At 39.4% G+C, this 17,497-nt stretch overlaps 1 protein-coding gene across 1 annotated transcript; it reads left to right on the forward strand.

Annotated features, from left to right (window-relative positions):
- Nucleotides 1-7,782: 7,782 nt before the first annotated feature.
- On the forward strand, nt 7,783-14,490 carry FGF23 (fibroblast growth factor 23). Its single transcript, XM_040415646.1, has 3 exons — nt 7,783-8,049; nt 9,755-9,858; nt 12,931-14,490. Exons 1-3 carry the CDS (start codon nt 7,827-7,829, stop codon nt 13,387-13,389), a joined length of 786 nt encoding a protein of 261 aa, XP_040271580.1. The 5' UTR covers nt 7,783-7,826; the 3' UTR covers nt 13,390-14,490.
- The last annotated feature ends 3,007 nt before the right edge of the window (nt 14,491-17,497 follow it).

The following is a 17,497-nucleotide window of genomic DNA, read 5'->3' on the forward strand; positions in this document are numbered from 1 at the left end:
GTGGGGGGCACTAGAGGGAACACTGCTATGCCCTTGTTGGCCTCCTACCTCCACAGTGGTCCTGGAGCAGCTGCCCCCTACTATTACTGTACCTTTGCTTAAATTTTTAACCAGCCCAAACCAGTACTGTGATTTTTGCTTATTAGCACAATTTTTGGCACTTCTCTACATGTGTCACACCAATGTCCCACCAAACGGGTGTACCTCTATGAGGTTACATTTATTTGCACCTAGCACTTTTAATATAGTACTGTATGTATGCATTGTATCACTTTATGATTTGATGAATTGTGTAATTGATCCATTGAATGTACAGTATATATACTTGCTATAGCACAGTATTCCATGCTTGAAAATGGTTCCATTGAAGTCCTAAGACATGCTGTTTTTTGGGAGAATAAATCACTGAATTCCCCTCAAGCTTTTGGAGTGCTGCTTCTTCTCGGTGGATTGAGTCATAAAAAAACTTAAAGAGAACATGTGGAATACAGTTACCTACTAAAACAGACGTGTCAGAAATGAACACAGGTTCTCTTTAAGACATTATAAATTTTTATTACTGGAATTAATAGGAAGGCATAATGTATAATTATATGACAACTATTTTAATTGGAGTCTATTGTTACAGGTTTGGTGATTGCTTTTAGATGGCCCTGGAAAGTTTTCTATGCCACCACCCTTATTATTTACTATCTAAGGCTGAATCAGACAACTTTGCAGTTTCGAATAACCATGATATGGACACAAGGGTGATACGGGGACTTCTTGTGACTTGCAAAGATTGTCATCTCTGTTGAGTCCGTCACTCAGCACCTTTCACAGTATTAAATATCCATTACCCAGATCTTACATTCACTGTACTAGCTAGGCACATTTTACCAGCAAATATTTAATTAGCATTCACTAATCCGTATCCCAAATAATAGTTTCTGATGCTAATTTATAGATATTGCGAAAAAGAACAAAACCTTACTTAGTCTCATACAGGGCTATCAACGGAAAGCAATTCAGGCCAACCAAGCTTTGAAGGTCCTGAGTCCGTTTTCACAACTATAGTCATGGTACATTTGGTTTGGGTTAATATACTGCATAACATTCGAGAAGCATGTATGACTTAAAATTTTTTAGACCCTGTACTAGAATATTAAAGAGTGTTGCAATTGACTAATGGGTCACAAGCCTTTGGCATTTCCCTAATGGTCATCTCCACCCTAATGTCATCTATTTAAAATTCAAGATCTGCCAGTGCAGTAGAGCAGGCCATACTCGACGATATGTAGCCTACACATATGTCTAGATAGACATGTAGAGGGCCATTTTCCTATCTTCGAGCCCATGGTGGTGGGTTCTTTGAAAAAGGGTTGATTCACATACAAAGAAATATTACAGCATTTTGTCAGCTCAGCGTCTTCAATCTGGTAGAGCTATCATTGGCTCCATTGTCAAAAAAAGAATAGTTGGACCAAATCTTGAAAAATCTCTTAATGGAAAACATGATCTGGTCCCTTTCTGAGAAGTAAGGTGTCCTGGTGTTCACAGTGCAGAAGCTCAGAGGAGAAAAATGAAAAGAAAAAAAAATTGCTTGGTCACTAAGGCCCCAAATGCATACAGGTGAAAGGGGTAAAAAAAGGACTTTTGTAATGGGGGAGCCAGCGACGCACTTCCTCCTTGCGGCGCCATCGGCATCCTGCATCTGTGCAGGAGCGAGAGCGCGGCCTGCGGCCTTGTCTCCATGGGGACCAGGGGGTGGGGAGGACCCAGCCGCGCACGCCTCCTCAGCGTGGCCGACATCCTCCTAGCTGAAAGAGGTGCTGAGTGCCGATCACAATTTATCGGCGCTCAGATGGTTAGGGCTGGATTTTTTCGGCTATTTAAACAGGCAGCCTGCTGGCCACAGGTTGGCTGTGAATAGTCTTGCTACCCTCACCAGCATTTTCATATTGTGCCTTTTGTGTGTTCTGGACCTCGGCTCTGTTTTTGACCTCGACATTGTGACCTCCCTGGTATTGACGTGACCTCTTGGCTTCTGACTCCGGATTGTGTTTTGACTTTGTTATTGGATTGCTCCCTTTGTACCTGCATGACCTCCTGGCTTTGACTTTTGCTTGTCTGACTCTGTTACGGTATTTCTGTTATCTTCTTAGGCCCCTGCACATATAAAGCGAGGAACTGCCGCCAAGTTGTACGCCGTTAGTTAAGACGGGCCGTGCAAGTAGGCAGGGACAGAGGTGTGGTGGAGTTTTGGGCTGCACTTATCCCTACCCTCTGTCATGACAGATTCACAGGCCTTACCTATACCATGGACCCTATGCGAGTCCTCAGGGACCAGGTACATAGTCTCGCCCAAATGGTGCAGGATTTGGCAGAGAGGCTACAGCAGCAGGAATTGCACCAGGCCCCACCTGTAGTGGCCGCCTCCACTCAAAATCTTGAACCTCATGTCAAACTGCCTGACTGTTTTTCAGGGGATAAAAAGTATTTCCTGGCATTTAATGAAAGCTGCAAGCTTTATCTTCGTTTATGTCCACATTCTTCGGGTTCCGAACAGCAAAGGGTAGGCATTATCATCTCTTTGCTGCAGGGAGATCCGCAAGAATTGGCCTACTCCCTCCCCGTGGACTGCCCCTGCCTAACTACTGTTGAACCATTTTTTCAGGCCTTAAGGGTACTCTATGACGAACCCGATAGGTCGTCGGTGGCAGAGTCCCAGTTAAAGTTGCTTTGTCAGGGGGACACACCTGTTGAGGAGTACTGCACCCAATTCCGGAGATGGTGCATTTCCTCTGGCTGGAATGACCCAGCACTTAGGTGTCAATTCAGGACTGGACTCTCCAATAAACTAAAGGACATGTTGGTCTGTTATCCCACCCCTGACACTTTAGAACAGACTCTGACCCTAGCTGTCAGACTAGATTGACGTATTAGGGAAAGACGGCAAGAACTTCTGACTTTTCCACAGGTGTGGAGAATCTGAGGTACGTCTTTGCCCCAAAATTCCTCCCTCCAAGAGATCCTCCAGGCCTGATGATCAGAAGGATAAGGTACTCTCAGAGGTAGTAAAAGAAAAAGTATTGTTGCCGGTGATTATTTCTTTGGGCATGTGTAAAGGGTCTGGGAAGGCGTTCATTGTTTCTGGGTCCGCCTCTAATTTTATCGACTATAATTTTGCCTTGTCATTGGGATTACCTTATTTTGTCTCTTCCCAAGCCTATACACATTATAGCTATTGATTCCACTCCTTTGGTGGGCTGTACTGTGGAATAGTGTACGCCTGAGGTAACCTTGACTGTGGGGGTTAGTCATATGGAGAGTTGTTCCTTTTTTATATAAAAAAATCTACCCATGGAAGTAGTTTTGGGCATGCCCTGGCTTCAAATTCATAATCCAATTATCAACTGGTCCACCGATGAATTAGAGAAATGGGGGCAAAAGTGTGAGTCATGCTGTTTACCGGTTATTTAGACCTGGCATGAGCTGGAAAAAGTCGCAGATTGCAGCGCAACTAACTGCAGTCCTAATATAGTCATATTTCAGGTTAATAAATTACCCCCAATGTCTATTTGTGGGCCTGTGGGCCTCCCGTATATCCTATGAGATGTAGCTTTACATTGTTCTTCCCTAGAAAACAATCACAAGCAGGAAGCAGGGGAAAGGAGTGTGAAGCTACATCACATAAGTATACTCTGAGACTCTGAAATGTGAAGGGACAGCAGTTCTATGTCACTGGTCTATCAATGGTGCATGCATATTTTTTTCCCACAGGAGCACTGCATAGCCTATAAGACTCTTTATACCTACTAGGTGCTCTCCACATTGAGAATAGCACCCTCTGGATTGCTGACAGAGACTTTTTACCCAGCTAAGCCAGTTCTCTCTGCTCAGCACAGATAAGGCGCAATAACCCCAAAACAGCTCTCTGCAGAGAAAGTACTAGCTTACCTATAATCTAAAGTTATGTCTCGAGGCCTGTTTAAAAGGTTGAGCATTGACTTATAGGATAGCTGCTTTCCAGCAGGTGGCACCAGAGGCACAGCTTTCTTTTTTTTGGAAAGAGAGCTAATTTGCATACCTAATGATGCCCTAAGATATGAATCAGAGCACAGCTAGTGCAGTGTAATGAGACTCGAGGCTGCATTACACCTGCCAATTTTTCATCAGATGATCACTAACGAGGGTTCGTATAAATGCTCATTAGTGGTCATCTTGAAGTGTAGTATTGCCACCGATTGCCTGATGAACGAGCAAATGCTCGTCCATCAGGCAATTGTGATTTTTATGTACGCTTAAAAATCATTGTTTGCCGGCGGCAGATCGTGCTGTCTAATTACAATCTGTCGCCAGCAAACCACTGGACAGCATGGGGACGAGCGATGGCATAACGATCACTCCTCCCCATGCTGCGGAGGAGATCACTGCATGTAATAGTAGAAGTCTCCTCCTCTAGCTAGCAGGCAATTGCCAGGAGGGCAATCACTTGCTCAGTCGGCCTGTGTAATGCAAGCTTCAGTCTTCTCTGCCTCTGAAAGAACAAATGACATATTGGGAAATGTAGGCTACATTAGAGAAACCTTTTCAGAGGGGAAGAGGGATATGGTAGAAAACCTATAAAAGCACATGAATGAAAACAGGTACACACAAGCTATACACTGTACATTATTCTTTAATAATAGACTATGCTGCACTGTATTGACAAAGAAAAATGCAGGAGTGCTTCCCTCAGCAAGCCCTATTATTGGTACAGATGGAGCAGTGGTCAGTAGACAGCACTGCTGCCTTGTACAAGTGGGCTTATTGGTTTGAATTCCACCAGGGATAGACCAAGGATGGTCCTTGCAATCTTACATGGATTTCCCCAGATACTCTGATTTCCTCCTATACATCAAGGACATATAGCTAGCCATTTGGCTTTCTAGGAATTGCATTAGTTGAATACATTTGAAGGGGTTTTCCTGGACCATAATATTGGTGGCCTACAAGATGGTTAGGCTCCTGACAACCCTATGATCAGCTGACTGCAGCACTTGCTAAAATGCCCAAGCCCCTTCAGCCAGTTAATCGGCTGGGGTTCTGGGAGCCACTTAGAGAGCTACATAATTTTGGAAACCCTGTAACTTAATTATCTGAATCTAGCCGTCATTTTTTAACATCTTGTACTGAATATTAACATGTAGATAATTCCTGAGTTTAATGATTACGGTATTCATTTTTAGTTTCCGGGAGACACACAAATCTGGAAGCTCGAGAATTTCACGAATTGTTTAACTGCCCTCTGATGTATTGACCAATATCATATCAATCCCTTACACATTAACTTTCACCTGCATATACCCTGAACAGACACCAGAGCAGGTAATTCACAACTAAGTATTAAGCCTAATGTAAACTCATATGATTTCTTAACTATTATTAATTTTTTATAGTTGATAAATCAATATAAATAATCAACTTCTGGAAGAAGTGTGAGGTTAGCTGCTCCATTATTGGAACAAGGTGAACCTTTGTAGCACCAAAGAGGAGATGAGAGAGACCTAATTATGTTTTAGTATATTTTTATTCTAGATTTTATTAAGATCAAAGAATGAAATAGGTGCACGTTTACTAAAATATTAATATTAATGACTTGCTGATAATATGAGATTTCAATAAAAAAAATGCAAGGTTACTTGGTAAATAAGTCATACAAATGCATTTTTACAATTATATTCAGAACTGTATAAACAGGCTGTCTTTTCACAACTATCACATTTTATTGTTATATATATTATTTCCTAGAACTTGTTTGTACATTGGAGCTTTTTAATAATACTATAGACTGTATCATGGAATATACTGAGGCAGCTACTAAAAATGAACACGGGACAACGGCTGCGTTGTGATAAAGCAATTTTCTGTTAAATGACTGCCCTCTAGATGTTAAAAATTGAATTAAACACTTTGTACCTAAATTTGCTTTGAAAAGTGTATTGCATGAACATTATAGTAATTCTAGATTATAAAAACATAGATAGATAGATATGACAAATAGAAATATAGATAGATTGACATGAGATGCTATATATTAGAGAGATAGATATATAGATAGATGGACGGATAGACAGATAGATATTAGATTTAAAATAGGTAGACATGAGATGATAGATAGATTCATAAATAACATTTTCAGTTTTTTCCTTTTTTAAATTAGAAATTAACATTTGTTCCTCTATTAATTTTTTTTTGAGATTCAGATCTACGTTATTTAAATATGTTTTAAATATTAGATAGGTAGATAGCTACATAGATGGATAAAAAGATGATAGATATATATTAGATATGAAATAGATAGATAGATAGATAGATAGATAGATAGATAGATAGATAGATAGATAGATAAAAATGGAAAATGAAGATGCAGCACACTAACAGTCGGGTGCAGAATCAGGCCAATACGAACCGGCACCAAGGTCCCATTCAATGGAGAAAATTCAAAAAGCCAGCAGCACTCCAGTATAGTCAAAAAATCAACATGGTTTATTCACCCAGTGTCAAATAGCAGTGACGTTTCAACCGCTTGTTGCGGTCTTTCTCAAGCTATAGCTTGAGAAAGACCGCAATATAGATAGATATAAAATAGATAGACACCAGATGATAGATAAATAATAGATATATATGAAATAGACATGAAATGATAGATTTTAGATAGATAGATATTAGATAGAAAGATAGATAGATGATACATAGATAGGAGAAAGATAGCAAGATAGATACATAATATGTAGATAGATAGATAGATAGATAGATAGATAGATAGATAGATAGGAGAAAGATATGAGATAGATAGATAGATATGAGAGAGAGAGATAGATAGATAGATAATATAGATATTCATAGATAACATTTAAATTTTTTTCTTTAGAAATTAACATTTGTTCCTCTTCTAAAACTTTATGAGATGCAGAACTATGTTATTTAAATATGTTTCAGGTTTTGCAATTTTTTTTTATTTTATGAACTAAAATCTGCTTTCAAAAGATTTGTGCCAGTATTGAGTGTAATTCCTGATATTAATTTATCTTTCTACAATATTTATTTACTTAATTCTTGATTTATTAACATTCAAATGAAATGACATTATATTGATGAATTATGTCCAATATTGAGAACTGTTACAAACCTTCTGAAAGTATATAGCTTCTACTATGTACACTGGATAAAAAATTTCACTGTATGATAGAGAGATAGATACCCCACTTACATGTACAGATCCTGACAAGAGATAGACAGATCAGCAGATAATTGATAAACAGATAATTGATAAACAGATACTGTAGATAGATAGATAGACAGACAGAGATTGAAAGGTCAACAGATAGATAGATATGTAGATAGACAGATATGAGATAGATAGATAGATAGATAGATATGTAGATAGATAGATAGGAGATAGATAGATAATAGATAGATAGATAGATAGATAGATAGATAGATAGATAGATAGATAGATAGATAGATAGATAGATATGTAGATAGATAGATAGATAGATATGTAGATAGATAGATTATATAGATTTTTTTTTACTGTGTTTGATAAAAATTCTTTGGCATAGCATTTTCCCAGGGTGCCCATGTGAATTCCCTTTCCTTAAGTATTTTATGTCTCAGGGCTCTCTTAAATTTCTGCTGTTACGACAGAAAGGATGTTCATAACAAGTTTTTCCTGTGTGATGTCACTATGCTCCTAGCCTTTATATATACTGCAAAAAAGTTGGGAAGCATTGAAGCCTCAGAGTTGAGGACAGAAGAGAGATCATATTTCACCAGCATCTATCCCAAGAAAAAAAAAAGTCATGTCCAGCATCAGGCAAGGCAATAGGTTAGCACTTCTAACATTTTTTCTGACCAGTTTAAAGGTCAATGTTGCATTTCCCAATTCGTCGCCAATTATAAATTCAGGATGGGGAAGCCCAGACCGACTGATGCACCTGTACACAGCTACCGAATGGAACAGCTTCCATCTTCAGATCAACCATGACGGCCACATTGATGGATCTCCACACCAAACCATTTACAGTAAGTCTAGTTACAAAAATTTCAGTTATACAGTTCTTATAATGTTATTAGAGTGCTACCACATGTTCAGGTTTTTTTCATGCAGTTTTTGAAGCCAAAATCAGGAGTGGATCATAAAGGGAGAGAAAGTATTAAGAGCACATACTACTCCTCTTTTTTTTATTTTTAATCGACTCCTGATTTTAGCTTCAAAAACGGCATTAAAAGCCTGAACGTGTGGCAGCACCGTGAAAGTTTTTTATTTTCTCAATTATAATTGTTAAAATAAAAAATTATTTTTATACTAATTATATCAACTGGTGAAATTTTCAAAATATGACACTGTAAAGAAATGCATGCTCTTGCTCTCTGGCATTAGTCATAACCATTTCTTCTAATCACCAAATATGCATATAGCTCAATGCTGTTTTTGACACATATACACAAAAATATATAATTTAATGTTATTTTATTTTTATTACTTGACATAACATATTACATGGCACTGCAATAATATACCCAAACACAGACAAACAACTAAGGCTACTTTCACACTAGCGGCACGGACCTCTGGCAGGCTGTTCCGTCGGGTGTTCTGCCGGAGGTCCGTGCCGCTAGTGTGAAAGTAGCCTTATAGGCCAGTTGGAACATTTTCACATGGATGTTGGCTATTTTTGGAACTCCCAAATCAGTGAATGGGAAGCATGCACAGTGGGCTTTCCTTCACTTGAGGGCCCCCTTTCTGGAGATGGGACCCGCATCTATCTGACATTGATGGCATATCCTACTGATATACCTTAAATGTCTAAGACGGGCCAACCCCTTTGATCTATGTATACAGTAATTCTTTCAAAACTTAGGGGCACATTTATGAAGACCAGGGTTTTAGACGCCAGTCTTAATAAAGCCCTGCACTGGCAGTAGATCTGTGCCACAAATACGCCTAATATAGGTGCATTTCTGTTTCATAAATGACCCCTTAGTGTATTATAAAAGTTAAAGAAAAAAATACTAAGGGTCCATTCACACGTCCGTAAGTGTTTTGCGGATCCGCAAAACACGTACACCTGCAATGTGCGATCCGCAATTTGCGGACCGCACATCACAGACACTATAATAGAAAATGCCTTTTCTGGTCCACAATTGCGGACAAGAATAGGACATGTTCTATTTTTTTCAGAAACGGAATTGCGGATCCCGAAAAAATGGATCCCGAAAAAACGCATGCAGATCCCGAAAATGCGGATTCGCATCCATTCCAGGTCCATTGAAAGTGAATGGGTCCGCAAATTGCGGAACGAATGCGGACCCAAATTATGGACGTGTGAATGGACCCTAAAATTGATATTCCCAAAGTCAGCCATAGATATCAGATATGTAATAATGGATACCACAGACACCTTGGCTAGACCTTTGTCTCAGATATGTTGTCGGGAAGTAATAGATAAGAAAGTCTTGATTTTAAAACCGCAGTCAATAGTATGGAAAAACTTGCAGCTAGTAAATTGATAATGGAGAACAATGGTGGGACAAAAATATACTGCATTATAGGGTTTCTTTATGTGATTTTTAAAATGAAAGCAACTACGTATTCTACATAGATACAAATAATTTGGTAGAAAATTATAAGCTTGACCCTCTGGCCACCAGATGACCTTCTCTGTGATATCATCATGGGACTAGTGATGTCTTCTACTAATCAAGTTTCACCATTTTCTTCCTACAGGCGCTTTAATGATTAGATCAGAATCTGCAGGCAAAGTTGTTATTACAGGAGTCAAAAGTGGACGTTACCTGTGCATGGACAGATTTGGCAATGTATTTGGATCAGTAAGTATTCAACTCTATGATTCTTGAACATTTTTACAACAATCCACTGGGCCTCCTGCATGAAGGCTAGTACAGAGAGAGAAAACCAATCAGAATCCATCTTTTTCAGAGCAGGTTGGCATATAGAATGATATATAGATTGTTACTTGGAGGAACTGCTTTCATTTTTGATGTTGCCTTAAATTTACCAGTCCACTGCTCAAAAATAGTTGCAATCTTAGTTCCATAGTCACGTCTTAACAAATTTGAACTGCTTCCTTACAATAAGGGTGCATTCACACAAAGATGTGACAGCCGTGCTCGTCTTGCGGTCCGCAACATGGGCATGGCCATCACATGTTCCTGTGAATGCACCCTAAACAATATATCTTATGACAGTATCACACATATCAGTTGTGCCCAGACAGTTGTTTTTGATGGGCACAACTAAAGCAAAACTTGAAAAACTTGCACAACTGTCAAATGTCTATAGCCAGGCAGAGAAATGTTGCATACAATGTTCTCTGTCCAGCTTAGAAAGAGTTCTGACAGCAAAGCTGGACACAAAATTGAACCATAATTTCTTTTGAGCATTTCTGTGGTAAAATCTGGTGGATTAAACCTATATGAACAAGCCCTTAAAGAGTGACTAACGTTTCAAAAAACTCATAGTCATAGAGACTTATCAAATGTTTTCTCAGCATTCAGACTGCCAACGATCTCTAGAATGAGGAGGTTGAAGCACGTATAGCACATTCTCTCTCCTCACTGAAGAGAAAATAATTTAGATGGGCCCATAGACTTCTATAGAGCCCATCTCTGCAGCAAGGAGAGAGACTGAGCTATGTGTGCACTTCTCTTCCGTCATTATAGAGACTGGCGGGGGTCTCAGCACTTAGACCCCACCTATCAAAGCTTTTGATATGTCTCTATGGTATATCATTTTTTTTTTGAAAAGTTAATGACCGTTTAAAGGGTTTTAATAGACTGGTATGTCAAGCAGAACTTTAAGTCCTAAGAACTGATCTTCGTGGAGCTATAATCAAACATGTGTTATCAAGCCACCACGTTTTTTTAAAATCAAATGAAGGCATTGAAACCCATGTGTTTGGGGCATTACTTTCTAGTGATAAACATGTGGTCCTCTCTCTCCATGAAAACCAGTTCAGAACCCTGCAGTGGTGCTGGTTGCAGCAGTCAGAAGCTTAATTCTAAGGTTCTGTAACTCCCACCAGCTTCTTGAAAGAGGTAGACACCAGACAGCCAAATACAGTCAGGTCCATAAATATTGGGACATCAACACAATTCTAACATTTTTGGCTCTGTACACCACCACAATGGATTTGAAATGAAATAAACAAGATGTGCTTTAACTGCAGACTGTCAGCTTTAATTTGAGGGTATTTACATCCAAATCAGGCGAACGGTGTAGGAATTACAACAGTTTGCATATGTGCCTCCCACTTGTTAAGGGACCAAAAGTAATGGGACAATTGGCTTCCCAGCTGTTCCATGGCCAGGTGTGTGTTATTCCCTCATTATCCCAATTACAATGAGCAGATAAAAGGTCCAGAGTTAATTTCAAGTGTGCTATTTGCATATGGAATCTGTTGCTGTCAACTCTCAAGATGAGATCCAAAGAGCTGTCACTATCAGTGAAGCAAGCCATCATTAGGCTGAAAAAACATAGCAAACCCATCAGAGAGATAGCAAAAACATTAGACCAAAGCAACTGTTTGGAACATTCTGAAAAAGAAGGAACGCAACGGTGAGCTCAGCAACACCAAAAGACCCGGAAGACCACGGAAAACAACTGTGGTGGATGACCGAAGAATTCTTTCCCTGGTGAAGAAAACACCATTCACAGCAGTTGGCAAGATCAAGAATCTTCCAGGAGGTAGGTGTATGTGTGTCAAAGTCAACAATCAAGAGATAACTTCACCAGAGTAAATACAGAGGGTTCACCACAAGATGTAAACCATTGGTGAGCCTCAAAAACAGGAAGGCCAGATTAGAGTTTGCCAAATGACATCTAAAAAAGCCTTCACAGTTCTGGAACAACATCCTATGGACAGGTGAGACCAAGATCAACTTGTACCAGAGTGATGGGAAGAGAAGAGTATGGAGAAGGAAAGGAACTGCTCATGATCCTAAGTATACCACCTCATCAGTGAAGCATGGTGGTGTTATGGCGTGGGCATGTATGGCTGCCAATGGAACTGGTTCTCTTGTATTTATTGATGATGTGACTGCTGATAAAAGCAGCAGGATGAATTCTGAAGTGTTTCGGCCAATATCATCTGCTCATATTCAGCCAAATGCTTCAGAACTCATTGGACGGCGCTTCACAGTGCAGATGGACAATGACCCAAAGCATACTGCAAAAGCAACCAGAGTTTTTTAAGGGAAAGAAGTGGAATGTTATGCAATGGCCAAGTCAATCACCTGACCTGAATCCGATTGAGCATGCATTTCACTTGCTGAAGACAAAACTGAAGGGAAAATGCCCCAAGAACAAGCAGGAACTGAAGGCAGTTGCAGTAGAGGCCTGGCAGAGCATCACCAGGGATGAAACCCAGCGTCTGGTGAGGTCTATGCGTTCCAGACTTCACGCTGTAATTGACTGCAAAGGATTTGCAACCAAGTATTAAAAATTGAAAGTTTGATCTATGATTATTATTATTATGTCCCATTACTTTTGATCCCTTAACAAGTGGGAGGCACATATGCAAACTGTTGTAATTCCTACACCGTTCACCTGATTTGGATGTAAATACCCTCAAACTAAAGCTGACAGTCTGCAGTTAAAGAACATCTTGTTCATTTCATTTCAAATCCATTGTGGTGGTGTATAGAGCTAAAAATGTTAGAATTGTGTTGATGTCCCAATATTTATGGACTTTACTGTATCTCCCCATGAGTTTGAGTGTCAGGACCCATTCCTTCTTGCAGTGGGTATAAATGGGAATTTCAGACTTCCACCAATGTTTTATTAACATGTCATAAGACTTTATTCTAGAAAAAGTTTTTGTAAATCATGGCAATATTCTGTCATTTTTTAAAATGAGTTATTAATTAGCATGCATTTTACAGCACTATTTTAGCGATGATGACTGCATCTTCAAGCATGAAACTCTTGAAAACCGCCATGATGTCTACCATTCTCCAAAGCACAACTACTTGCTAAGCCTGAAGAAACCAAAACATTTTTTCCGCCCAGGAATGGACTTGCCTCCCTATTCCCAGTTTTTGTCTATGGAGAACCAAATCCCAATCACCAGATTTATCACTCCCGAGCCTGTTCGACACACAAGAAGTGCAGATCTGTATCCAGATCCTCTTAATGTAAGTAGAGGGAAAAAACCCACTCTGAATTACCCAACACCCAAGGATGCTCAAGATGTCAAGCCTTCTGACCCTCAAGAGCCTTTAAGACCTAATAAAAATGAAAAGGAAGACCCTGAAGACCCAAGAGGTGTTATTATCACAAGGAAAGAAAATCCACGTGAATATTTTTATAAGAGGACATCCCAACTCAGTGGCTTCAACTGATACAAATGCTTCACAAAAATCTAGCGTAGGTACTATACCTTTGAAGGAAAGTCGTTAAAACCCTCATCCTTTATTTTTATGATACCCCACAGTTGAAGTAGAGCACAACTGCAAATCTATACATTTTCCCCAGTAGGGTCCTCTTCCGTTTAAAGTGGTTGTCTCATTATAGGGCAAATAGATGTCATGAGAAGGCCCCATCTTGGGACCTCTCTATGAATCTGAATGGCCACCATCTAAAACTATGTTTCTGACTGGCCCTGGATCCCACTGGTAAAATCAGCTGTTTGCTGGGGGTTTGGGGAGCCAGATCTACGCCAATCAACTGATTCCAGTGGTGGCTCTAAACAGACAACCCCTTTACTGCAAAACTAGGTAAATTTGACTTTAGAATCTTAGAAACCTGGATTAATGTGGCAGTTATAATGGAAGTCATATTGGTAATATCTTGTTTTGCAGGCCCCACTGCATAATTAGATTTGCCATTCAGGAGTTCAGGAGAACTGAGAAAAACAATAAGAAATCTACCCATTTAAGAAGCAATATAGAAGTGAGTAATGTGTCACTGTAAAAGCTAATTTGCCACAAAGAAGTCAAGGAAACTGGTTGACATTTGACAACCAATATGGGCGTCGTCATGGTGGCCATATTGGTTGTCCTTTAGCTTTCTAAAAACAGATAAAACTAGAAAACAGCTAAAGAGAATTATCTATAACTTTACAGAAGAGCTCCATTCAATGAATCATTTTGATGGGGTTCTGTAATTATGAATAGTGAGTGGAAGATGCTCTACTTCCACATAAAGACTTACCTATAAAAAAAAGACATAAAACTGATATTTGTATTTAGATCACTTGAAGCCACAGTAACATTTGATGGATGTTTATTTGGGGGTAAATATTCTTTAGCCTTTAAAATTGCACTACATTTTTATGGAGGAACACCCTAGGCCTTGTGTATGAACTGTTTCAGAGAAAAAGTTGTCTTGTTGTCTATACTAACCTATCAGAGCTAAGTTTTAAGTTTCTAAATTGCACTGGAAAAATGAAATGTGGACACAGATTGGTTGCTATGGCCAACAATGCCACTTTTGGTCTGCAATACAATATATAAGGGACAGGGGGGAAACGGGGGGGTTAGCTCGCCACCACTAGAGGAAGCATTGGACTTTTTCATAGCATGAATCCATTGAACCTAGTGTCTCCCCCTAGTGGAGGTTGCAGACATTAAAAACTTTATATTTTCTATCTCTGCAGGAAATGTGAACCTCTGTATCAGCAAACTAAGCTCCAATCATTATAAAGCTATATTAAGAAAGTTACATTTAAAATCAACATGGTAGACCATCACTTTAAGTCCTACATGTTCTTCATGTTCTTTATCATTGATACAAAATATATTTATTTAATATTTATCTATCATGTTAGGAATGTAATAATAAGAAACTCGGGAAAGAAAACCAAAAGGTATAAAATATTTAACCAAAAAGGATGACGCGATAAAATACATCTTATCTAGAGCAACTTTTTTTGATGGCTATGCCTGCTATGGCAAGCCAATACTTTTTTCATCTTAATTAGTTTGTACCTAATAAATCTAAATAACATGCTCTGCCTAATCCCTCATTCACATGTCAGTGTACGGTCAGTGATTTCCATCAGTGATTGTCAGCCAAAACCAGGTGCAACTCTAAACACAGAACAGGAGCTGATCTTTCCATTATACCTTTTGTCTGTGGAGGCTCCAATCCTGGCTTTAGCTCACAATCACTGATGAAAATCACTGACCAAAACACTGATGTGTGAATGTGGTGTGTTTCTCCAGGTTTTAAGGAGCAATACCTTGTATGCCTTTGGTATTCTAATAGTTGTAGATTCTCCACAAGTCGGAGATCACTGTTCTAAGGCATCGTGCACATGGCCGTATTAGGGCTCCATACAACCTCTGAGTTGTCTTCAGTTATAGTAGGTAACCCATAGAGTTGCATGGGGCCCTAGTGTACCTCTGTATGCCTCCGAGCTGGAAGGACTGGACGTGTTCTAGTTATCAGGTTAGTCAGGCTCTAGAAAAGTGATGACCCCTGTAGGCAGATGTGTAGTGTGAGGCTCCTGGGCCCTACTACATCTGTAACAGGACTCGAACTTACCAAAGGTTATGCATAATACTAGTGGTCTTATTATGTGGCAGGAAGACCTTTGGGCCTCCCTGGACAAGGGACCAGGTGCAAGTGCTACCTCTGCACCTGCTATACCTAGACCTCTTGTTTTAACCCCAGGTCTATTAGTAATGGTTGTATGATTAAGCTAAAAGATTAATGGCAGCTTCTTGAACCAAATGATTAAACTGATAATAACATTTTGCACTATTATATACAGTGTGTATTATACTGAGCATTTATTATATAGAGACTTTAAGCCATAACTGAATCGTCACTGTTTTTGTCATGATCAATTTTGGGGGTATTCTGCTACCCATGTGCCTTGCAACAGGCCTTTAAAGTGGACCTGTCAGCAATCCACACATGTCTATTTTAGTAATTATTTAGATTCCCCATGGAATAAGATTTATGGGGCATTTATTCTTTGAACACTGCATTCTACCATTCCTAAGTTATTCCTCCTGGAAATGCATGAATACGTTTTTACCATTGCCCTTGTCAATAGGGAGGCTCCCTTCACAGTCCAAAATGCTAGAATTGCACGGACAGTGTCCGACTGGATGGGGACACTCCCTATTGACAAATGGAATGGTACCAACCTAGATTTCAATGTATTCATACATTTACATGAAGAATAACAGAAGGATAGTACAACACAGAGCTCTAAAATAAGATGCTTTACAAGTGTTTTTAAGGAAGGAAGGATTTGCTTAAACAAAGCTTTAAAAGAGTCCTCTGAAAAATCCGCCGTGATAAGAGTTATGTCATCTGAAACTCCCTTATGTACAAAGGAGAGATACAAGTGGTCACCTATCATCTGTAGGAATCCGCAACTACCTCTAATTCCAGTAGAGAAGAGACTGTGGATGGTGACCATTATTCTTGATATTGGAGGACATCTCAACCTGACTCCTATCAATGTGGACCAGCCAACATGTAGTCAGAAATTCCTTTCACTTGTTTAAAAAGGATCTGTCAGTATGATTAAGCCTATTAAACCAGGCATATTGCCTGGTAGGGTTGATCACGCTGATTAAAAACGATACCTTATTTATATTTGTAGCTTGCAGCGTTCCCTAAATATCACCATTTTTATTATTAGGCAAATAAGCTGGGTTGTCCAGGATTAGAAAAATATGGCTGTACCTGTACCAGTGTTTCAGCTGGAAGGAATGGGGGTGACAACCTGCTTATAAGAAAGTAGCCATATTTTTCTAATGTTACACAACCCTTTAACATTGTCTTTTTATTGATATTTGTTTGCATGATGTGTATATTAAGCTTCAATTACAATTTTCACCATTGCATGCATGTTGGACAACAACATTGTCCTTGGAAGTAGATGCAAGTGGAGGCTGCCATTTTTTGTGCTATCCCCTTAGTAATAACTACTGACATCACTAAGACACATTCCCATATTCTCAAGGCCTAATACATCAAAGAGATGGCTGCCGTTATGGGGGCAAATAAAGAGTTGCCCTATCTAATACTGGTCTTACCCCTTCTCAAAGGGAAGTGTGAACTTGAGCAGTAACCCTATTCTTCACAGCTAATGTTGCCCTTGCTCGGGATGGGCAGTGGACCATCTTGTCTTGGGATGGAATGTAGCGGCAGAAACATAGACCAAGAGGGTGGCTCCACTTTGATTTGTGATGTAGGTCTGTCTTTTCTTTGTGTGGGTCCCTGGGTCTCATCTACAAGCTTCACTATCATAAATGATACTTTAGAGGCTAAAATAGCAGCTTCCACTGTTAATCTTCGTTCTCAGACTATGGTCTACCTTCGTTCAGTGGAAAATACCAGTTCTGGAGGACGGGGCGTGAATATTTTTGTCTCTTTGTAGGGCTTATGTCCTAGGCGTTAAGGTTTGCTATATTTATTTATTTATTGGTAGTGATGCAGATGGAATCATAGCTTTATTTATAGATATTTATGATGCGTTCCACTAAG

This window comes from Bufo bufo, chromosome 1, assembly GCF_905171765.1.
Source record: "Bufo bufo chromosome 1, aBufBuf1.1, whole genome shotgun sequence".
Lineage (NCBI taxonomy): Eukaryota > Metazoa > Chordata > Amphibia > Anura > Bufonidae > Bufo > Bufo bufo.

What these genes read in the sequence shown, in the direction of transcription:
- FGF23 (XM_040415646.1), top strand. Translation starts at nt 7,827, where the DNA reads ATGTCCAGCATCAGGCAAGGCAATAGGTTAGCACTTCTAACATTTTTT. An exon ending in TCCACACCAAACCATTTACA is followed by an intron (nt 8,050 to 9,754) that starts GTAAGTCTAGTT and finishes TTCTTCCTACAG; the next exon opens with GCGCTTTAATGATTAGATCA. An exon ending in TTGGCAATGTATTTGGATCA is followed by an intron (nt 9,859 to 12,930) that starts GTAAGTATTCAA and finishes TGCATTTTACAG; the next exon opens with CACTATTTTAGCGATGATGA.